At 35.1% G+C, this 23,597-nt stretch overlaps 3 protein-coding genes across 3 annotated transcripts; 1 reads left to right on the top strand and 2 right to left on the bottom strand.

Annotated features, from left to right (window-relative positions):
- LOC126843153 (protein dissatisfaction) lies at positions 1–17,723 on the top strand. Its single transcript, XM_050580515.1, has 9 exons — positions 1–10; positions 1,366–1,484; positions 5,241–5,321; positions 5,792–5,953; positions 10,859–11,226; positions 13,188–13,304; positions 15,340–15,423; positions 15,849–16,089; positions 17,258–17,723. The coding sequence occupies exons 2-9, from the start codon at positions 1,475–1,477 to the stop codon at positions 17,509–17,511; spliced, it is 1,317 nt and encodes a 438-aa protein (XP_050436472.1). The 5' UTR covers positions 1–10; positions 1,366–1,474; the 3' UTR covers positions 17,512–17,723.
- Positions 17,724–18,114: 391 nt separating this feature from the next.
- LOC126842996 (cysteine and histidine-rich domain-containing protein morgana) lies at positions 18,115–20,470 on the bottom strand. Its single transcript, XM_050580284.1, has 6 exons — positions 20,262–20,470; positions 19,689–19,795; positions 19,309–19,593; positions 19,058–19,237; positions 18,711–18,899; positions 18,115–18,630 (listed from the first exon to the last, which is right to left on the bottom strand). The coding sequence occupies exons 1-6, from the start codon at positions 20,338–20,340 to the stop codon at positions 18,421–18,423; spliced, it is 1,050 nt and encodes a 349-aa protein (XP_050436241.1). The 5' UTR covers positions 20,341–20,470; the 3' UTR covers positions 18,115–18,420.
- A 272-nt stretch (positions 20,471–20,742) lies between these two features.
- On the bottom strand, positions 20,743–22,613 carry LOC126843322 (probable E3 SUMO-protein ligase RNF212). Its single transcript, XM_050580761.1, has 8 exons — positions 22,409–22,613; positions 22,280–22,341; positions 22,065–22,193; positions 21,930–21,997; positions 21,684–21,848; positions 21,504–21,596; positions 21,049–21,127; positions 20,743–20,983 (listed from the first exon to the last, which is right to left on the bottom strand). The coding sequence occupies exons 1-7, from the start codon at positions 22,530–22,532 to the stop codon at positions 21,049–21,051; spliced, it is 720 nt and encodes a 239-aa protein (XP_050436718.1). The 5' UTR covers positions 22,533–22,613; the 3' UTR covers positions 20,743–20,983.
- Positions 22,614–23,597: the final 984 nt, after the last annotated feature.

The following is a 23,597-nucleotide window of genomic DNA, read 5'->3' as shown; positions in this document are numbered from 1 at the left end:
CGCCCCGCAGGTGAGTCGGATACCTGCGTTAATAGTCATTTATTATTATATAAGCATCAGTTGGGGCATGTGACCTACCTGGTTTTTCTTTGGTGACACCACCTTCCTGGTTTACCTGGGTTTTGTTCAATTTCTGGTGGAAAAATAAAATATAATTTTTGTGTTTTGGGTGTTCAAACACTCCCCCCCCCCTCAAATGCTTGGTATTTTGTATGGTTATTTACTTATTCAATTTTAATGTTATATTATACTTTAATAGACAGGTATACAAAACACCCCCCAAAAGTTTTTTCTGCGTACGTCCCTGGCGCACAGGGGAAGAACATTGTTCAAATAGTTTTTCTCAATATATGCCATTAATTTTTTTTATTTATGTCAATAGATTGTTTGAATAAATACATTTTTTATCTTTCACTTAATGTGATTTTTTTTTTGTTCTTGTAAGAGAGAGAGGTATCACGAACTTATTGTTTTTCCTATACTCAGAAATGAACTACTACCGTTCTTTCCCTGTGCCGTTCAAGTATATTTACAATCTGTAATATTAGATATAATTAGTAAATTTGAAGAAAATTATACAATGACAGGATGATACTATAGAAGGGGGTGTCCAGTAACACTACTTCAATGTATATACTATATACCATTGTAACTGACAAGTAACCCGATATAGGTACCACCCAACATTAGAATGCATGTGGTCAGTAGGTTTTAAAAATGAAAATTTTTCAAAGAATACATGGCACCACTTCGGTTATTTAGCATTTTATTGTAGCAAATTGTAATAAATGACTCATTTTTAATTATTTAATGTGAATTTATGTTATTATAAAAAAAAAAGGACACAATTTACAAATGTTTTAATCGTATAAAATAAATCATACATTTTCAATAACATATAATAATAACATAAATGTACAATAACATGTAATACTCTTAACATTAGTATTCAGAGTTAAACTATTGGTAGGCATTATTTTCCTGCTAAACAAATGTCGGAGTTAGGTTGCAAAATCTCAACTTAAAGGTTAAACCAATATGTGTAATTATTTAGTACAGTAATCAGAACTCTTTTTTATGGTAGTTAATTTATTTTTCGGACAATCACAACACCTTTGAGAACGGTTTAAAATGTGTTTTTTTTTTTGTTCTAAACATAGCTATATGCATATTCTCTACTAATGACTAAATAATAATCGTAGACAACTTTTTTTTTACATATTTTAAATAATAAGAAATAGGGTTGAAAAGCTCTTGATTTTGTTTGTGGTCAAGTGGGCCTGTTGTACTCAATATAAATTTGGGATTAGTTACCGTTAGTCAACAACGTACAGGTACTTATATTATTTTGAACCTTTTTTTTAGTACAAACGCAATCTATCTGAGCTTTTGGACATCAGCTCGAAAGAAATTCGTTGGAAACATTTTTCCATCTACTGGCAGTGTCGTCGCAACATGGTTTGATGTGCAGATAATGGGCACAGGTATGACTAGTGTTAGTTAGAAATTGTTTTTAAAAATTTATTTTATTTTAAAAATTAGTCCTTGTAACTAAACAATCTGAATAGTTTTAATCGATGGTAAGCAAAAATAAGGAGAAAGAGTAACTGCAATGCTTATGTGGGACGAAAGTAGTTAACTGTACCTAATTAATACATCCGACCTAGCTAAAAACCAAAGTCATCGGTAAGCGGAAGAAACTATTTTGTTGATTAAGTACGACCGATGGAAAAAAAATAGAAAATCAAACGATAAATCTAAAATGACACAACGGCGGTTTTTGGTATTCGTTAAAAAAAAAAATACATAAACAAAATGATCAAAAAGTTAAAGTAATAATAACTTTTGGCTGCTAAAAGGCGAGTAGTGTAAAGAAAATAAATTGTTTGTTATTGTCTTAAGTAATTAACTAGCGCCTAGTATCAGATAATGAGTTTTTAATACCCTCTTGTATAAAACATTAATATTTTTCACCTAAACAGCACAAAATATACCAACGACTTGATTTTTTTTTAATATTCATTTAATTAATTATACCAGACTTTCGCTTGTCGATCGGTTTCAAGTTTCAACAAATTGACAATAACAGCAAACTTAGCGTGTACTTTTGTACAGCAAGTTTAGACAAACATTTTTAACTTTTAAACTAGTTTGGAAATCGACTCGGAGCGTTAGACAGAAACGACTTAACAAGAATACTATAAGAGTGGAAATTTTAAATAAAAAATCAGTACAACGGACGGAGTGGTTGGATGACATAGAAGGAAAATGTGTAGAGTAGATATAGGTGGAAAAACGATGACCAAAATGATAAATTTCTTCTAGAAAGAGGGAAAGAAGATTAATTGGCTATTGGCCACCCTTTTGTTTCCGTGGGATAAGACCAAACTCGAATGTCTTAAGCGTCCCGTTTCGTTTCTTCGAGAAAATCATATTTTAATCCGTTAAGCAAATACATATTATATATATAATATATATATATAATATATATATATATATGGATATATATATATATATATATATATATGGTGTCGATGGCGCAGTCGGTTACACTCCGGCTTCGCTTTTAAAAGGATTGCAATAGCGCCGCCGTGATCGCTTTTTAATCTCTCTATTATTGCGAAAAGTTTTGTTGACCTTTTTATAAGCCTTTCTTTTCGAAAAACCCCGGAGAAGAAGAAGACTGTATATTGGACGCGGGGCTGCGATAAACACCAAGGCGGAGGGTGTGAGAAAAAAACGCCACGGGCAAAACTTTAACCGACCAGCAAAGTTCGAGGTGGCCCATAAAGAAACGTTTTATTCCTCCTTTTTTTTTTTTTTTAACGATAAATAATAAATAAACCGAGTGAAAAAAAAATACCTTGCTCGTCGATCGAACTGTACATTATTTAAACGTCTTCGAGATCAGCGCCTTAAATGGCCTTTTATACATTTTTAATATCCGTCTCACGCCAAAACACAGTAGACCGTCTGTCGTCTGGGCTAGAAAACGATCGAAAAGTTACCACCGGTATTGCCCCTGAAAATCCCTTTAAAATACATAAAGCACCCTCCTTCCCTCTCCCCTTCCTCGCAGCTTAGCCACTGTCCTGTAGTACTTACTCATTTAAATAAAATTGACACTTGAACTCAAAAATTATACCAAGCGGTTTATTTAATTGTCGGGTACTTTTAGATAAGAGTGTAGTCTGTGCGCAGAGTAAGGTCAATGTGAATAAAAACATTTGTCCCCGAAATCTAACGAAGTAAAAATTTTTTTTTAAAAAGTAGGTGAATATATAGAAAGTGTTGAAAATGTAGATTACGATCGGGGTGGTTTAATACCGAGAGTAAACTTACATTCTAACTACATGTTCAGCAATAATATGCAGAGCCATTGTTGGCTACTTGTGTCATAGCTTAACAATTACACTTCTAAGTAGAAAACATCACTTTAATTTTGAAAAAAAAACGAAATTCTCGAGCCAATTTTTTTCATGATATCGTCGCCCACAACACTGTATAACGTAAATCCTAATCAGACGTGATGACGTTCCTTCGGTATATATGGTATTGTGTGTGTGTGTGTGGAATTAGTGGAAACGACTTTTACACTCCAAACGCCAAACGTTTGCCCTTCTCCAATGCCTGTGAAACGCTTGGCGTGTAATGCAATCGCCGTGGCGCTCCCGGGCGTACGGGGTGGTTGGCAAATCCACTCTTGTCTCCAACACATAAATATATATTATGTATATATATATATATATATATATACTATACGCGTTGTGATGTTACTTAGAGTTTGTCGAATTGAACTTGCCGGAGACCGCGATCCGCCCGTGTTAAGATGCTGCTGTATACACTCTTGAGAAAAGCGCGCGTTAAACTTTGGCCGGGTCGCAGGCAGGCCCGAGGCGGTTGCAGCCACAACAGCTGGGTCTAGATTGTATACATATAGCTTTTTCACAACACGGTGGCAACGGGATACCACCCCCCCCCCTCCCCCGCTACCCCCGGGAACATCCATTAGCCGACTTAGGTCCTGAGGGCAATCATGCCGTATATATATATATATATATATATATGTGTGTGTGTCATGGTCGTGGCGATGGTGGTAGTGGTGGTGGTGGTGGTCTTTGTCGAAGACAATCCGTGTAACCGTGGAGGTGTTACGAAGTTAAGCAACACCTCGGAATAGAACGAATACTTAAGTATGAGAAGGCGAGTGGGGGGGAGCAGCAGAAGGGGTGAGATAGTTTTGACACCTCACGAGATAAGAGGCTTTGGCGACAAGCTCATTAATAAACCACACGCACCAACTTTTCAGCGCTGGCAGTAACAGTTCTGGCAAATACGCCATGATATATGTATAATTATATCGCTTGTTTATATTCATAAATATTAGACTGTGACTGAGAAAAAGAAAATTTTACTTAGCCCTCCTCCTCGCAAATCAATAGTAGCCCAGAAAATCACATGTAACACATCTAATCGGTAAAGTCATAACAGGGAAAATCATATGATCAACAGTTCCCCCTCATTGGGGTTCTGTATAAAAAAAAAAAATCTATTTAGTAGTTTAGGAGGAGATATTTTGGGTTTGAGTACAAAGATAATTTTAAAAACAATACCTTCTCAGCTTTGCATTGATGCTAAAATAATGGCCAGTTAATCCTTAAACTTTTTTTTATATGGTATATAGAGCTAATAGAGGCTATAGAGATAAATGATAATACCATTATTGGTTTGATGGTCATATACTCATATAGATAACAACATATAGCGCTTATGGCTAGACAAAATATTGCTCTTTCAGCCTGTTGATTTGTCTGTTCAAAAATATAAAAATGATGATTCTTTTCAATTATTATTTACCAAAGTCAAAGGTGTTAATCATTAGTTGATTAATACCGTTAGTTATCGATAAAATGCAATTTTCTGTTAATTAAAAAAATAGTAAATGACTTAACCAATAGTTAATTAACACAGTTTACAACGTTGTACAATAAAATATGTATTAATACAGATTTAATCGTTGACATAGCCCACCTTTGACAGCGGTTAACATTTTTTACATTATTAAATTGTAGTTTAATTATTTATTTTGTAATCGAAATAAGATCATCATAGTTTAACGTCAATTGTGTACAATAAAATTATAACGAAGACACACGGTGTGTATAATTATTAATAAATCCGGTATAAAACTAACTAAGATAATATTATGTATTCTAACGAAACTTTTATTAATATTGTAGGCGACCGACTGTTGGACATCCCGTGCAAAGTTTGTGGGGATAGGAGCTCCGGCAAACACTACGGCATATACAGTTGTGACGGTAAGACTCGTTTTTATTACACTATCTAACACTCTTCCTTCCTTCAGCACAATGTGGTAAATCCACGGTGTCCGGGTAAAAGGAGTTATGTACGAAAAAGGGGTTAATTTTTTGATAAAAACAATACCTTCTCGGGTCCACGCCGTATCTTTTTTATTATTCGTTTAGATAACGAGGGCGTGTAGGGGAGGGAATAATAGAAGGGGACGGAAGGGTCATTTATCAAAAAACAAACAAACATAATATTATGTATTATTCAATGTTTAATAATAGAAAAATCAGCCGATCAGATATTGTTTTCCTCACAAAAACCAAATGGCGTGCTGATTAGAACTATGTGTATTTTTCGGGTAAAATACATTCCTAGTTCCGGCTATTTAAACACCCTTAACATGCGCCCCAAAACATTTTACCTCTTTAACCCCTTTGGCCCGGAGACCATTACAACGCTTTGTCGTACCCGTTCGTAGGCTGTTCGGGGTTTTTCAAAAGGAGCATTCACCGGAACCGGGTGTACACGTGCAAGGCACAGGGCGAACTCAAAGGCAGGTGCCCCATTGACAAGACTCACAGGAACCAGTGCAGGGCGTGCCGGCTCAACAAGTGCTTCCAGTCGGCTATGAACAAGGACGGTGAGTTTTTGTGCAAACTTTTGACAATCCATTTTTTACCCTCTGCGCCAGTAAAATGTAATATAATGTTAAATACTTATACAAGTACAACCACATGGCGTCCCATCAGCGGATTTACTTGTTGCTACTTCTCCTGAGTAAAATATATAAATATTTTTAAGTTCACAGTCACAGCGTTTGTGTTGGTGTGGTTTGTCGTATGGTTTTTTTTTAAAAACCTGACTTCTTAAAACGAGTAACGAGGGGCAATCCCTATTGTCTATTGTGCTTAATATGTAGCGTATGCTAGTAAGACCCACTCTTGAACCCGCTCACTGTTTCTGACTGTTGTCAGTTGAAATGAGTACCGCGGAAATTGTAAAGTCCTCCCAGCTCTGTGCTTAAAATAAAGTACTCTAATATACTGCAGTCGTGTAACATGGACATGCGATCATCATTCAGCTGATCGCAAACAAGCGTTGGTCCCTTTTTCAATTGTTCATGACATTTCTTGACTTGAATGTGCTTCAGAAGTCTACTAGAGGTCAGTGGGCCGTTTCTTTTAATAGGATTTATCATAACTGATGCATGTACCTCCCGAGTATTGACTGAACTGGTTATCTCAATTTTCATGCTTTTAAACGTCCCCGTTGCACTTAAAACGACTAAAGTATAGTTTGCGGGAGGAATTTTAACCGCCTAAGAGTAATTGCTTTGAAATCCTCGTGGGGTGGTGTGGGGAACTAAAACGCAACTGCTCCTTACACGGTGCCTTGGGAGGGAAAATGGACAAAATCAAGAAACGCTCTTCGACAGGTCTGCAGGCTCTGCTATACCGCAAAAGTTACACATCGCACTCGCACAAAACTCCTTTAATTGTATGCAGATCCACGACCCTGTGGTGCCATCGTGACTGAACATAATATCAGCGGCACCGCAACGGAATTTAGCAATGGCATTTAACGAAGCCGTCGTTCGCGTTTTAAGTACCACTTTGGCGTTCTTTTACAGAATGTAAAATAACTCCTGAGAAAATCGCACCACACTTTAACTGTTTGCCAAGAGGAACACATAAAATGGTTATGATATTATCATGGTGCATAAAAGTTCGTATTACGGACGAAGGGGAAAATAGAATATTATGATTAGTCAGTTTACATCAAAATCACTCTACTAAAGCGTTCATACAACAAGGAAGATTTTACTGTCTACAGTGTCCGTGTTGGCTGTAAGTGAGCTAGGGAAAACACAAGGATACATCTTCCAATCATTCTTCTTTGCCACAATTTACTCAATCAGCTAAATCTTCAAAGTTCTCATTTTGCATTCCTAATTTCATATCATACCCAAAGGCCAAACAGTCTTCATCTAATCAACAATTATCAGTGCAACACCCAAACCATCTCTTGTTGACTCGCTTTAAGGGCGAAAATCTCTAAGATTAGCACATAAGAAGGCAATTGCGTCGGTACAAAGCGGGCGGTGACGGTTAAATGCTCAGTTGAGATAGCCTCGGTGACTTTCGTCAATCTAAATGCTTAAATATTTCGCAAAAACTCCTCGAAAACAGTGAGATGATTATCAAGGAGGTCAAGGGAGATGCTTGAGCGTTGCTTACGGTTTTCGGAGCCCCACAAGGTTGCCACAATGAATGAGGGTGGCGGTTTATTTTTGTAATAACAATGGTGGTTCAGCTACCTCTTGAAAAATTGTACTAGTTTTCTTGTTCGAAGCGGTCAGAGTTGTTTGGGAAAACAATTAGCTGAGGTTTTTCCGACTGTTTTAAACGTATTTCGCTCACGTTTGTTTTGGCCGTCCATTACGCACTTCCGGCCGTGGTCGCTCATTAACGGGGCCGATTTTCTTTTTTTTCTCCTCTCCCTTTTTAATCTCTCTCTATCTCGACCGTTGTGAATAATGGCCCGCCCCTTAACCCTTAACGAAACGTCTAGTTTATAATGTCGTTAACGCAAAGTCTTCAATCACGCCTCCGCCGCTACCGCCATACATTGTGCGCTCCACCGAACCTCCTGCCTCTGCCTATAATATAGCTCCATCCGCTTTCTTCGACTTTGACAAATGAACCGATTCTCACCGCCAAAAGTTACACATATATATTTTATATATATATACGCATACCACCGTATAATATACGTATAAATTATATTAATAAAGGTGTTTGTGCGTTGTGTCGGATCATCGTTTCATCAACGATTACCTCTCTCTCTCCCTCGCACACAGCAAGCGCGTTATAATAGGTCACCCCGCCGTAAGTAATGCTCGTCGCCCCCTTTTGGGGTTTACGTGCGAGTTTCCGACAGCTGACGTAGTCGGATTAAGTGACTTACCAACAACGGAAAAACAAGTGTAAAATAGAAACGGCGATCGAGGGTCTGAAGGGTCGTGGTCGTCGATTTTGTGATGGGCGTTTGAAAACGGAGCCTTTGCCATACGCAACCGTTTAGATAGCCCGAGTCCCACGTGCCAGAGATTAACACAGGGCAAACAGTTCTCGAGGGTCCGGATTTGAATGAAAAATAATTATTCGGTCAAGTCCTCCGGCTAATATCGTCGTGGGACGCGTGAAGTGTAAAACGAACAGATCAGAACCATCAATTTGGAATCCTCGTCCGCCCCCCCCTAAATAAAATACAGTTGTCCAAACAAAAGTAACAAGTCTTAAAACGTAATTGAATCAATACGGGGAAGACCGTTCTATTTTGATGCTGAAAAACTGAAAAAATGATCATCCTAGTAGGCGCTTGAAAATTAATTGCATACCTGAACATCACAATCAAACTTAGTTCCTTGATATTTTTCACAGTACACTCTGGCCACCCTAGTCCTACACCTCCATAGACCTCTATCTTCTACACACTTGTTCAACCACCCCAGCTATCCTCATATCTATTCCGTCTATCCATCTTTTCTCTCCTACTGCCTCTGCGTCATATGTTTTCATAACATGACCTTACTGTCTCAACCGATTCTGTCTCATTTTCCCCACAATTGATGCAACTCCTAGACTACCCCTTCCACAGTATACTCTACTTAGGTTAAAATAAAAGAAGGATTTTTATCCCTGGACATATTTACCTAGACTTTTGTTTCAACTCGGACTCCGAACATCCAAGTTATCTATTTAAATATATTATCATGGCTATGCGTGCTCGATCGTTACCACAGTTTTTTTCCTTCAATTTCGATGGGATTCGGTTGTTGTTCCTCTTGTGCATGTGTTCTATGCCGTCTGACAACACAATAAGGCTCATATCAGATATTTGTTTTGGTAGTTAAACTTTCCAGGGAAAAAGGCAACGGTACCAGACGAACGTATTGTGTTGGATAATATATGCACAGCGCCGTCGTGCCCGTATGAAACGGTGGCGATGGCTTCAGATACTCGTTAGTTAAAACAACAACGACCGAGACCGTTTGTTCTTTAATGTTAGCGGATCATCATCATCATATGGTAAAGGTAAAAACCGTCGAGAGCGTTTGGTATCGAACGAGGAAGATGGGGGATAAAATATATAAAACGGGGAGGGAAAAAAAGGATCTTCCATACGATGATAGGGGCGGCTTTCAAACATACAAATAAATCGTCTGGGTCACGCGATACTACGGTTATGTACCATATTTTTATTTATGTGTATTTTCAGGGCAACGTATCGATTCGGTACCCCGCCTCTTCACTTTCTGAAATCAGTAAGTTTTTTTTTCCAAAACCGTTTTTCGAATAACGATATTCTACGATAATATTCGATTGTGTGAAAAATATAAATATAAAATATACCCGTACCGGCGCTGGCGCTAATTTAACAACCGCAGACCCGATCCGAGGGCTTTGGACAGTGAATTATACACTCACAATATCCCGTGTGTAGTGATAATATAATATTGTCATACTATAGGGAGAGAAAGTTTTTCAATCAGCAGTAAATATCATCGAACAATGCCAAACGACATTATTATTATTATAATCCCGTGATAAATCGTCGTGCTGTCCCTCTTGTAGTGTTTATTTTGGTTGTATTCATTGTAAACGCTTATAATGTGATAGTATTATTTGTTACCTCCGCCGTTGTGATATACAAATCGAATTCAATGCGGATTCGCCCCCGTTCATTTTTTTTTTCGCGTTAAAAAAAATCATGGTAAAACTCGGATTAAAAAAAAAAAACCCCTTATTATTTGCACGCTTCGGTTACCGCTATCCGAAAACAAAATGGTCCGATGAGATTTTTAAACATAAAACATACGTATATATTGTTAGTTCCAACAGCCAACAGGTTAAACGATTATTGGTGGTGGGCTTAGTCTTCATTTGAAAAAAAAACATATTTGGGTCTTTTTTCATTGTCATTGGCATGACTCAAAAATTGTCCGTTTTGGGTGTATTTAAGTCTATAAAAATGTGTCGATAACAAAGGTAAAAAAATCATTTAACATCCATTTCCTCACATCCCTAGGTTGTCCGCAAGTCTATGAGTTCTGAACATTGCAATAGTCCGGTAGAGTTGTCTGCTAAATGATGACAATTGGAGAATGACCATTAAATCAGTAGATGTGCTGCAACACTAGTTCCTTTCTCCACCGTCAAGTTTTTAATTTGCCACCGGTCAGGAATGGTTTGAGAAATATTTTTTTTGAAGTAGTCTACAACCTAGTTATCTACATTCCCCCCAAAAGCCACCACTCTGCAAAAGCTACCGCGACCCCAGGATAGGTCACTCCCTTGGAATTTGGCTTTGGAAAATGACAAACTGTCAAAGAAAACGACAAGGAAGAGATTGATTGAAAGCGTTTTTTTAGAAAGAAGTTAACATTTTTTTTTTTGTAAAATGTCAATACCGAAAGTGGTCCCTATTCGATAAACGACCCAAACACCACCCTTAAGTAGAATATTGCACTTTTCGTTTACAGCCGTGCAACACGAGAGAGGTCCGAGAAAGCCCAAGTTGCATCATCACCACCATCACCATCACCATCACCAGTCGCTTAAGGAAGGCATGCAGCCGGCCGGCAACCAGCGGACCGTCAATCAGATTCAGCTCAACGCCGAGCACATGATCCAGAAGACCACCGCCGTCGGATATCCAAAACCTTCGCCCATGGAGACGCCTCTGCCTCCGGTGCCGCCTCAACACCAGCATCCGCCTCCTCTGCCCCCGCCGCCACCGCCAACCATGTTACCGCCTACCCCGCCACAAGGGCACGTTTTTCTCGGCCAGCAGCAGCCACCCCCTCCCCCGGGACTACTGCAGATACTCATGTCCGCCGAGAAATGCCAGGTATGTAAACGTGCAAAACACTTAAGAATATTAGAACATGACAGGGGTTCGTGTTATCTATCCTCTCCCAATAACCTCGATTTACTATCGATTACTAAACCTAAAAAATCTTCTTGAGTACTCACAACCTTAATCTCCAAACCTTTGCAGCAACTTAATGTACCAAGTACGTTCCAGTATAGTTTGTCCCGTTAAAAATAATCGTAAAAACGTGTTTATGACAAAGCGTGGTGTAGGTCAAAGCGAAATGGTCGTTGACAAAAATTTGATGATACCGTTAAAAACAGAGAAACTTTAGGTTCTTTTTTATTTAAGTTAAAATATAAATATGAATAATGGGTTAATAGTGTCAAAAAAAAAGCAGACGAGAAAACCTAGATGAAGATCTCCGTATTGTTATAGTGAGTGGCGTTTATTGTAAAAGTGAAACATCTCCGTGTAATAGAATTTTGAAATAACGAGCTTTTTGTAAATTAATGTGTAGGAAAATAAAATATACAAGTATTCATTCGGTGTTTTCTATTATTTTTTTTTATATATTTTTGCATTTATTGTAGTTGCTTCTCTTTTATAACGAAATAAATTACTAGAAATGTGACTCCGTCAAGCAAACATATGCATAATTAAAATTTTTGGATTTCCACCACTTTTTCAAAAAAATCTGTCATTATTATTTAAAACAGTGTTTATATATATTTTGTAAAATACAACACCTCTCTCCGTGGCCCCGACAGTGCTAGCTATTTTCAAAACTATAGATCTAGTTGTAAATAAATAATGTGTGTGTCTAGCACTCACTGAAATTTCCACGTTGTGATGTACTTCACGCACCTTGGGATCTATTTGAACCTTTTTAAAGAGCCGTTGACGGTATTGTAATGATACTGATAATGTTCACGATCACGTTGACCACACGGCTATTGTACAACGGGGTGCTGTCGAAGGCAAAACGGTTTTGGTAAATTCCACGTGATGGTGCACACGGGGGATGATTGCACAAGGGCGATGATGAGTCAGTGCTGGCTCTCGGACGTTTTGATGTGAGAACCGGACCACATGGTCCGCGGGTTTCAGCAATCGAACCCTTTGTTCGGCCGGGACCACGTCAAAGACGCCCTCTGGCTTTACCGTATTATACATTTATACGTGTAATGTAATACATACATACATACAACTACTAAACGCCAGTGTATATAGATATCATGCTCGTGTACACATTGTATACACTCGATGCGCACGGACGGCAGGCTTAAGTTCGACTTTTATCGTTGGAAACAATATACATCCATTCACACACACATTACATTCACAGACAGAAAGGGAGCGGCAAGAACGATTTGAGAGGTTCTAACGGTATAAAGCTGCTTAGCACTTATAATACATAATATATATCAGTGGAGTAAACAAGCGTTAATCTCTTTTTAATTTATTTCACCTCTTTGACTTTTAATTTCAACGGGAAAAAACCTAACGGATTAATCGAGTACATATATACATATTATAGTAAATAAAATGTACTACTTTGTGACTAACCGTGTCAATGTTGAGTAGTTATAGCTGTAAGGTGTACCTATAAACCAGGGACTAGCATGTCCATTATCTGACTTTTTTTTTTAAATATATAGGCATTTGTTCCTCCTTTACTATTAAAAAAGTATGTAAATTTTAAACTAAACAGAACAAAACAATTAAAAACTGCAATTTAAAATCTCAACATTTTGTTGGAATTTATCCTAATTGAAAATGTTACATAAATTGTTTTGCTGCATTACGATTTAAATAATAATGAGGTACAGTTAAATCTAAAAAATATGAAAAATCTAATTTTTTAATAATTCTTTTTAATTCGAAGTGAAAATTGAGTAGTTTTAACTAAAATTGTTTTAATTAAATCAAAGTATTGGATAGGAATTATCCGAAAATCGAAACTGTTTATTTTTATAATTTGTTTTAATTTTAAGGAGTTGATTTGGAGTGCAAAAATGTCAGAAGCTTCCTCGCCAATCGGCATACCACAATCCAACAGTCCTCCGGGCGCCTTATCGCTGTCACTGTCGCCGACTTGGGAAGTTTTGCAGGTATGACGCAAATACTTTAGTAATTTAAAGTTTAACATACAATTGACAAAACAAAAATACCAACTAGTGTGTTCACAAGTAATTAGTCACAAACTCTATTAAGGATAAAGCATACGCGGTTGTATTATAGTTTTGTGTTTAAATGGACCATGAAAAAAAAATGCATCATAGATTTACCATAATTATACAATTTGTACGATACAGGCATTAATCTATATTTAACTGAAAGTTATGGTACTTTTGAGTTTAGCTTTTCTCAGTTTATTTTTAATGTCTCAGCCACCTATAGTATACAAAAGAGTAAAGACTTAGGCGGTTAACCTAACCTTTTTACATCACTGTATATATATATATATATTTGTTGTATTAGTCTAAAATACTATATTAGTAGTATTAGCCAAAGAACTGGTGTGTTTTCACCAAACTAAAATCGGACCATCTTAAGTAGTCAAAAAAAATGTTGTCAGGCAAAAACACAAGTCTCTTTCAATGCCATCAAAAAGATCCGACGGGTAAACCGGTCATGTTGTTCGTCATAAAAGGGTAGCAATAATAAAACATACAGTAAGGGTAGTTGTATTATGCGACGAGGAGGGTTGACTTTTCGACTGCCCGCCTACTTTTCTGCGGGTGGCGTAAGGTGGGCCGTTTATCCAATGGGCTGTGATTTGAGATTATGAAAATGGCGTACACCACCGGGCAAATCTAGCCTATACAGGTGTGCTTAGCGTACTTACGGCTTTAGCATTATACAAAATGTGCATGGAGTATTATACTTTATTCTGATACACGAATAAATAATAAATTACATTACTTAAACCACCAGTTTAACACAAGACCCGCCCGTTTTCTGGGGAAATAACAGAAAAACAGTTAAAATTTTGTAGTTTGTCTTTTTTGAAACGTTCCCACTTGTGTTATTGTACGCCTGTTGTAGTTTAAAATTTAGAAAGGCAAAAAGGGTGGGGTGTACAGAATATTATTTTTATCCATTAAACTGCAATAAAAGTAATAATTGTACAAAACCGGTCGTCGAACCGTAAAAACTGTCAGCTAATTATTTTGAATTTAAAAAGTCAATTAAATACTTACGTTTGACCATTTGTGTTTCCAAAGTACTATGCATAGTGCTCTGGAAAATACCAAAACAAAAAAAAAGGTAAATATTAAGTAATCGAGACACTTATTAGAACAAGGGCCAAATTCGGGGTTTTTTGCAAAATGCGTTTTTCTTATACAAATTTTTTTATTTTTTTATTTGATATTGTGGTAGAATATTGTCCCACCCAGAATGCATACCGGAACATATAAGAAAACATAATTTTATTTTACTAGAAAAATTAGTGTTATTTTATAAACCAAAGTGAACCAACTGTGATCATAAAAGTCTTACAAAGTAAAAAACGGTAATAACTACTTTCAAATGTTGTAATATTCTCAAAGTTAATATTGTTTTCTATAATATGACTTTTATTTTTGTTTTTGTTTTTAAGCATGTTAATACAATATTGTGTATGGTATTAAATACAAATGTTTATATTTCATACACAGAACATGTGTTTTTTTTATTAAATAAACTTTCAATTTTAAAATTTTTGATTAGAACAAAAGTCCTATTTTATAACTTTTAAAAAATTCTTTAGACTAAATTAATATTTTATAAATTAAACCAACCCATTGAATGGTTTTCCATTGAATGTACCTAGAAAAATCGTTTTATGTGTCTCCTGGAAAAAAAAAACAAAATTAAAAACTGGGCCTTTGTTCTAATAAGCGTCTCAGTTTTATATTGTAATATACATTTAACCAAAATTCTGCATAATTGCAATTATTTTAAGAAAAAATTAGTGTCTATTATCCTTAACGAATCACGCACATACTGTATATTTAAATATATTACATGTATACAATATTTACAACATACATATTGCGTCACTGTTAGGAATTAGGATTACCAAAATATATTTAAGTTTAAACACACAAATATATTACACATAAAATATACAACCTACTGATTGCTATTGATCGTTCGCAGGAGACCACGGCTAGGTTGTTGTTCATGGCTGTCAGATGGGTCAGGTGTTTGGCTCCGTTTCAGACACTTTCCAAGCACGATCAGGTAATATATACTTGTATAATCTATAACGTCTAAGTAGTTTTTAAATTTATTCTATAAATAGCAACTGTAGTTATATGTATGTATGGCAAATACAAATTGTTGAATAGTGAAAAAAAAAAATACTAGGTATATCAATTTCAAACATTGAAAAACTCCTTAAAAAAGTAACACTAATTCCTGGTGAACTCTCGATACTCTTATATTTTTTTAGATTTATTTATCGCACATACTAGCTAAGTACCTACTCCTGAAACGTACAAACGTTTTCATTGGCATTGCTAATTATACATATGTATTATTTTAAAGCTTCGACAGCTTGGGCAAGACAATTTTGAGAGGATTTTTTTTTAACTCGGTTAGATCTTATACAATACAGATATTTGACATAAACGCGATTACCTACCAATTTTTTTACTTTTGTGCAGTTGTTGCTGTTGCAAGAGTCGTGGAAAGAACTGTTCTTGTTGCATTTGGCCCAGTGGTCCATACCTTGGGACTTGTCGCCGCTGTTGAACTCCGAGAAAGCCCGGGAAAGACTTCCGGCCGACGACCACAAGGTCAACAACGAGATGAAGATCATTCAAGAGATACTGGCGCGTTTCCGGCAGCTATCGCCGGACGGAAGCGAGTGCGGCTGCATGAAAGCCGTCATCCTTTTCACACCGGGTAGGTAAACCTATCTGTAGATGATGGAAGTATGTAAATATCGAATAAAAACCGTTGCAAAGAAAATAATGTGCTTGAATATGAACGAGCGAGTGGATAAAGAAGGTATTAACTGACAAATTCAAAACTGTTCAGGAGGAAACATTTTAGTCAATATACATTAAACTGTTATAATATTTTGCTAAATTATGTAATAATATATCCCAACACGTTTGTTCATATTTTACAACAACTGTCACGTCTTATAACAGCATTATCCACTCACCCCTTCAATTGTATTTAATTTGGTAGTGATGGAACTATAAAGATCCAGATTTTCAAAAAAAAAAAAAGAACGCTATTTTAGCCATTTAAAAATACACGATATTATTAACATGTACAATATTAAGCTGTGTATCCAAGTAAAATGTTTTTTTAACGCTTAACTTTGACGATAAACTGTTTTTTTAAAACAGTAAATCTTTTCGGTTTGTTTTTTTTTTCACATTCCCATTAAAAATGAAAATCGGGTTTCTACATAACCTGTTAAAGTAGTCAGAGAACTCTAAGCTCTTTACACAAAATTTGAAATCTGAAACTCGATTGATATGTTGGAAAATTATTAAAACCATTTATTCCCTAAATATTGCTTACATAAAACGCCTTAAAACCCGTCGGTTTTAAACCCCTTAAGGAAAAATATACAGCCCAAAGGCAACCTTGGGTACCTAAACACTTTAAAATTAATATTTTACATATTTTACCCCATTTTCAAGACGAATAGTCAGTTATGAGTTTACACAATTAGGTATAACTTATAAGATAGATGCAAGTAGCAATTTTGAATTATTAAATAAAAACAACATTGAACGTTGAACAAATGATTAATTGTCGCATACATTACCTACGTAATACATTAGCAATATTTGCAGCATAAATTCAATATGTTATAATACTACTAACAATAGTTTCCACACAAATGTTTAGTCAAAAGCTTAAATTGCTTAACATTTTAAAAATATTTCCAAAAAAATTATTCGGTCGGTTTAAACATCATGTCGTCTAGGTGGAAAAATTAAAAAAAAATATTTTAACAAACATTTGTCAACACAAAGTAACATTTTTGATAACCGTCAATTGTCAACTGAATCGTCAACTGACAAAATTGTCGACGTTGTTTTTCCCACAGAGACCCCGGGGCTGATCGACGCACAACCCGTAGAGATGTTGCAGGATCAAGCGCAATGTATCCTGGGCGATTACGTGCGAGGTCGGTATTCCAGGCAACCGACTCGGTTCGGTCGTCTGCTCCTAATGCTGCCCAATCTCCGGGCGGTCCGTCAGGCCACCATCGAACGGCTGTTCTTCAAGGAGACCATCGGCGACATACCCATTCAGCGGCTCTTGGGCGACATGTACCACATGGAAAAATCGTACGCATAACTAGAACGGCATCGAAAACATATTAATATCAATATTAGTACAATATTGTTATGCGTCCAAATCGCAATCAAGTCCTTTTGTTGGTTATCGTTTGGCTTTTGTGTTTTTGCAGCAAAACAAATACAATCGATTAGATCTGAAATGACAAAAGTTACATATTATTGTCTAAGTATTATTACATACAACTAGTTCTATAGTCTCTTGTTACCACATCGTATACCAATTTTTTCTTTGTTCAATTGACAGTTATGTAAATATTTTTTTTAAAATTGTATTTCTAAATGTAAAACAAAAATGTATATTTAATATTTATACACTTAAACTTTAAAGCACACGTTAGAGAAGTGCCTAGTCAAGATAAGTTTTTAGTCGAGTGCATTCTAGTGTGAAAACTACATGTTTAAAACTAAGTATTATACAATATTATATACTTATATTGCTTAAATTGTCGTAAATGCCTCTTAAATTATTATGTGGATCATACGATACGTTACTCATAAAAAAAAAAAAAAAAAATCTAGTCATTATATTATTATATTTATTTTGTATTTTTAAGTATTGTATAATAATAATTAGTAATTACTTTACTACAGTACGTTGGAAAATAAAAATAAATAAAATAACAAACTCGAGTGATTATTGTTTTTAAACTGTCCGTTTACGTGTCTGTATTGGGTTTAAGTTGGGGTAAAATTTTTTGGGGAAAAACAAACGATAGCAATATTTATAATAATAATTACAATATATTTACGACGTTTCACACGTGAAAAAGTACATTCGATGACATATCTTAAAAAAAAAATTCTAAAAAATAATGACAAGAACTACATGGTTTTTAAATCTATTCTTAATCAGCTTTGTTTCAATTAATATTTTATAATATTCAAAATAAAAACAGTTATAAAAAATCTAAAGGTCGCCCAGATCTACGCTTTCTACATAACAGTCGTTACTATTGTCTTTGTGGTTCGATTTTGGATCCTTGGACGCAGCACCGTTCAATGATTTATTGATTTTCGGATAATCCAATCGACCCCAAGACATTGCTTCGGCTTTTTTCAGTTTGATCTCCACTTTAGTTGGTAACATGGACACGACGCTGCTGTCTACATCCACAATCTAAACACAAATTTCATACGTAAATAATTAGTTTAATGTACGACACGATTATTAACAACGAGAGAAATTAATTTTATTACGCCGTATAATTCTATATTTTTGGCGAACACGGAATTTTCGGCTGGGAAATACAATTCAACGGACAGACCGACGGCAGACAATCGTACTACCGATTTGTTTGGATTGTACTTTTTGGCGAAAATCGATACTACCACCCACGGACCAGTCTGATGCCAATCGAAACGACAATTGGTTTGTCCTTGAGTTTTCTAAAATCATAAATAAAATCCATTTCATTGCTAATTGACCCATAACTGGTACAATGATAAGAAGCCAACATAAGATTTACATTGACAAGCGGCGTGTGAGACACCGCACCTTATCGGTTACGGGTCAACGGTTATTAAACAAATAGAGAAAATCATACCGTGTCTTTTATCCAGCAATGTTCTCCCTCGGAACACCCGGCTTGTTCCAAAAAAACATTGAAATCTGAAGTTTTCTTATTGCAACACGACCAATATTTCATGCCTTCGTGGAAAATCGGTACTCCGGGATGATTCTTACATGTTTTATTAACGGCTTTTTCGTTAGGACCTTCGTACGCCTAATTGTCAATCGTACATGTTTAACAGACAATATGTAGTTTATTATAAAGAAAAAAAAATCGTTCTATACCTGTTTACAGCCGTTGTTCTTACACATTGTGCCGACCGGCACGTCTGTTAGGTCGGTGGAATCACTCGCGTTGCTGCTACCTACGTTGAGTGCAGATATTTGTTGCAACAAATTAGGTGATACAGTTGGTTTTAAGCACGTCATCGGCGAGTCAGCCGGTGGTCTGGGTAACGACACAGGTTTTGGAGCGTGGTATTCAATCACGTCGTCCTTGGTATCCTTGTCAGGAACATACTTTTCGGGCTCTTTTGGTTTGGTACCGTTATGACAGCCTTTCGTGCAACCCTAAAATTACATCCAAAACAGCACTATAGTCGTAAGGGTATATGTTGTAATCATCGAGATTAACAATGTTTTCTTTTTTAATTTTAATTAATTACTTTTATATTGAGGAATTCGGTGAAATCCGTACACTTTTTCTTGCAGCAACTCCAGCCTTTGTAGGCGTCGTGGAAAAACGGTTCGCCAGGATGAAAGGTACAGGAGCCTAAGGCAACAATAAAACGTCTCATTTGTATGATATCCGTGTGATAAGTATAAACTAACATACAAAATTAATTGTTGGGATAATAGTAAAACAACAGATTAGGGAAAAGAAAAAAAGAAATCTTTTTAATTAGGTTTTTTATGCTTTAGTATGCGTGGCTAGGTTGAAAAGTAGACTAATCTAGTCATAGAGTTTGATTTTTGAAAGTCGAATGGAGAGCAACGATAATTCAAAAATATTTTTAAGCAATGTGTAGGTATTTGATTTATAAATTCATCAATTGTATAACGACGAATAATAATATGTTGGGTTGATATTTAATGTTTTTACTGTAAGTATTAAGTTCTTAAAAAACTCACAATAGATCTACGATCCACAACATACAATTTTGTACCTATTCAGAACGATGAAAATATTAACATAAATTTATTATTCAAATTAATTAATGACGGTATAAATGCATTACCTTCTGGGTTTTTGTTTGGATCAAATTTTAAGGTACATCCGCGATTATAACACAGGATCAAATCGCCGTTGTTGGTCATTGTCTTAAATTACTTGACGAATAAAAATAAGTGTTTATAATTTATATTTCCAATTATCGTTTTTACAATATTATTATTAGTTTGTACAAAGAATAAGTGGAAAAATTCAATTTTGCAAAATAGAACGTGATTCGTGATTCCAAATTGATAAGCGGTTTTTTGAAACTGATAAGTGGTAAAACCAGTGTAGCCAAGAGACAAATAATTTATATCCCCATCCTCATTGAAAAATAAAAACAAGCAAATTTCGCATTTTGAACTTTTTTTAATATTTTACATTTTCTTTATTTCATTCACAATTATTACTATATTTATTTTATAAGTTCTCAAAGCAACACAGGAAAATCAAATTATTCTGTTATTTTCAAAATAAAAAAAATTACAAAATTGTATTTACCTATTTCGAGATATAAAAAATAATTAGTTTAACTTTTTAATTTTACTGACTAGTCTAAATGAAATAATTCTGCACGACAAGAACGACAAATAAACATTAAATAAAAATAAAACTAGCTTAATACTATAAAGTTCAACGTAACGTTACAATCTTGTTCGGATTTCCAACGATCAGTTTCGACACAACCGTATTCAAATTGACAATCGGCGGCATTTAAATTAAACAATTCTGAGTTGGTTAATATGGCTAAAAAAAAAAAATTAATAAGTTTTATTTGGATGATGCATTAAAATTACAATTTAAATACACACTTAAATCAAGGATCCGTTTGAACCCAAATACAATTTGCTCACCGACAAAACATTTGCATTAGGGCGTGCTTGATTTTGACTAAAATAAAAACAAAATAAAATTGTTTTAAGTATTTAAATTTAACTCGACAATAATAAAACAAATTTTTTTTCTTTAATAACAAATTGTTTTAACATCATTTTATAACTATGACTGCTTTCTGAGTTGCAAAAGTGGTGAACAGAGGATTGGCAACGAGACGTTTATTTTTGTTTTGAGGTGTTGATCTATCCGATAGATTACACATTGGAAGAAGAGATAAAATTAAATTCTTAGGTTGCATGCTGGACCTTTTGAGATCCCTTAAGTTTCTAAGTTAAGTCAAATCGAAAATACATTTTTAGGATTTTAGGTAAAAATAAATACCGTGAAAAAAAAATTGTACACAAAATTATTTTGTTAAATATTTACCGACCTTTTGCATGTCGATGAAGACCCGGGAGTTTGCATTCCAGAACCTGTACTCACCGAGGACAGGGACACGTTACTCTGATGATGATTGTTTTTCCTTAAATTTTTGATACACAATATAGTTTTAATAATGTACTTAAACACGTTTGGCTAACACTATTCTGTTTGTTGTAGGCATTAATACCTGTAATTCATGTCTGGCTGTTTGAACACTACATCGTTACAACTATTACGATGCCTCGCGTCCTCTTTGATCAGCTTAAACGGTGTTGAGTTCATTTGAAAAATTGGATTTTTATCTTGCGTATTTGTCAGTTCAGGAAACATAATATTATTACCGTTCAAAGCTCTTGGACAACATGAAAAAAATATTATCATAATATTATGTTATTGTAGTAAATAGTATTTTTTTTATAAATCACCAACATACTTTTTGGCAATCTCCAATTGATTTTCAAGTTTTTTTATATACATTTTGGCTCTGTTGTATTTTAACAGCTAAACAAAAATAAGCATACCTGTTAATCCGCAAGTAATAAAAATAATTCTTTTACTCGGTACTTACGATACGCTGATGGTGGGCGACTAATTTATTCTGGTGAGCTTTTTGAAATTTCATCACTTGTAATAGTTTTGTGCACACATTGTTTGGTTCCTGGAAGTACTCCAATACCTGGCGATTTGTCTGAAAGGCCTGCGGAACAAATACTAAGATTATTATCGAAGAAGATAATATAATAATAGGCTTGGTTTATTGGTATTTTTTGATTAAATAAATACCTTATCTCCAATAGTAGTGTATGAACAATTGCTTTTACATTCTTTGCATTTCTTTGAGGTACCTAAAAAACAAGCAAATTTTACCGAAAATCGAGTTAAATCTTGGAAAACCCATTGAGACACACTTACTGTCTGTAAAACAACCGCAGGTCTCACAAAATACATGACCGCAAGTTGTGAGGAAAAACAATTTGTTTGCAACGTTTTTCGGGTTGGGCTGAACGAAACATGTATTGCAATGAATCCAGGCCATATTGTCACAGATTACTCTACAGTAAGCTTTTTACTCACTCTTTTTTAAGATTTTGTTAAATTTAGTATAAGTATTTTACAAAAACACTATTGAAAATTTTGAAAATTATTGCCAAGCGGACAGTGTTTACTGTTTCGCCATTTGTTAATTTTATATTTCGTCGGAAGCAAGTGCTGCCAACTTAATTACGGCCACGGACATTAATACTAACATTACGCTTACTTTTATTATTACATTTTTTTTAAACAATTAAATAAGCGATTTTTAAATCAATTATAGCAGTCGGTGGCCGTTTTGGATATAAAATAACGATCAATGATTCAACTAGACAAAAGTAGTAAGCAAATTAGAAAACAGTCGGTAGATCAACCTCAACAGACAATTTAAATTTTAGCAAATGGCGGGAAAAAACCCAAACAAATTATTATTTTTTTTTTTAATGTTGGTATATACGCTTAAAGTTCTCATAGATTGGACTTGTGCGATTTTCTTAAGTTTCTGAAAGGTTAAACATTTTTCATAGTTTTACCCGAAAAATCCAAAAAAGTTTCAAACAAAAGTGGAAGATAATTTTGACTTCTCAAAAAAGTTGTCGGTCTACCAGTTTGAATAATTTTCTAAAATGTATTTCTAATTGAGTTTTGTGTTTTATAATTTTCTTTGCTGAATTAAATAAATGATCTCGGAATTAACGAACAATTTTTAGTTTCTATACACAAAACACAATTTAAGAAATTAGAATTTTTCTTTTTCGAGACGTTTACCTAAGTCTAACCTAACAAAGGAAAATCCAATTAGAATATCCATCGCATTTAAGTAGTTCCTACCTTGTTTGGTCAATATTATTGACTCAAAAATGTCACACCAAAAAAATGTACAAATTAAGGTGTACTATAATATAGTAAAAACAGTCCAACTGCTACTAAACTACAATAAGAAACCAAGGCATTACCAATAACTCTTTCTCCCAGAAGGGATAGAAACTTTTTTCCTTCATTACTCTCTTTTAGGTGTAGCCAGGGGATACAAATAAGGGGGACTAAAGAAGCTGAATCCCCCCCTCTT

The sequence above is a fragment of the Adelges cooleyi genome, unplaced genomic scaffold (assembly GCF_023614345.1).
Source record: "Adelges cooleyi isolate 19-005CV unplaced genomic scaffold, UGA_ACOO_1.1 ACOO_flye_CR_arks_rails_tigmint_CR_PRNA_574, whole genome shotgun sequence".
Classification (NCBI taxonomy): domain Eukaryota; kingdom Metazoa; phylum Arthropoda; class Insecta; order Hemiptera; family Adelgidae; genus Adelges; species Adelges cooleyi.
The sequence above is the reverse complement of the archived record's forward strand: the minus strand, read 5'-3'. Positions and strand labels throughout refer to the sequence as shown.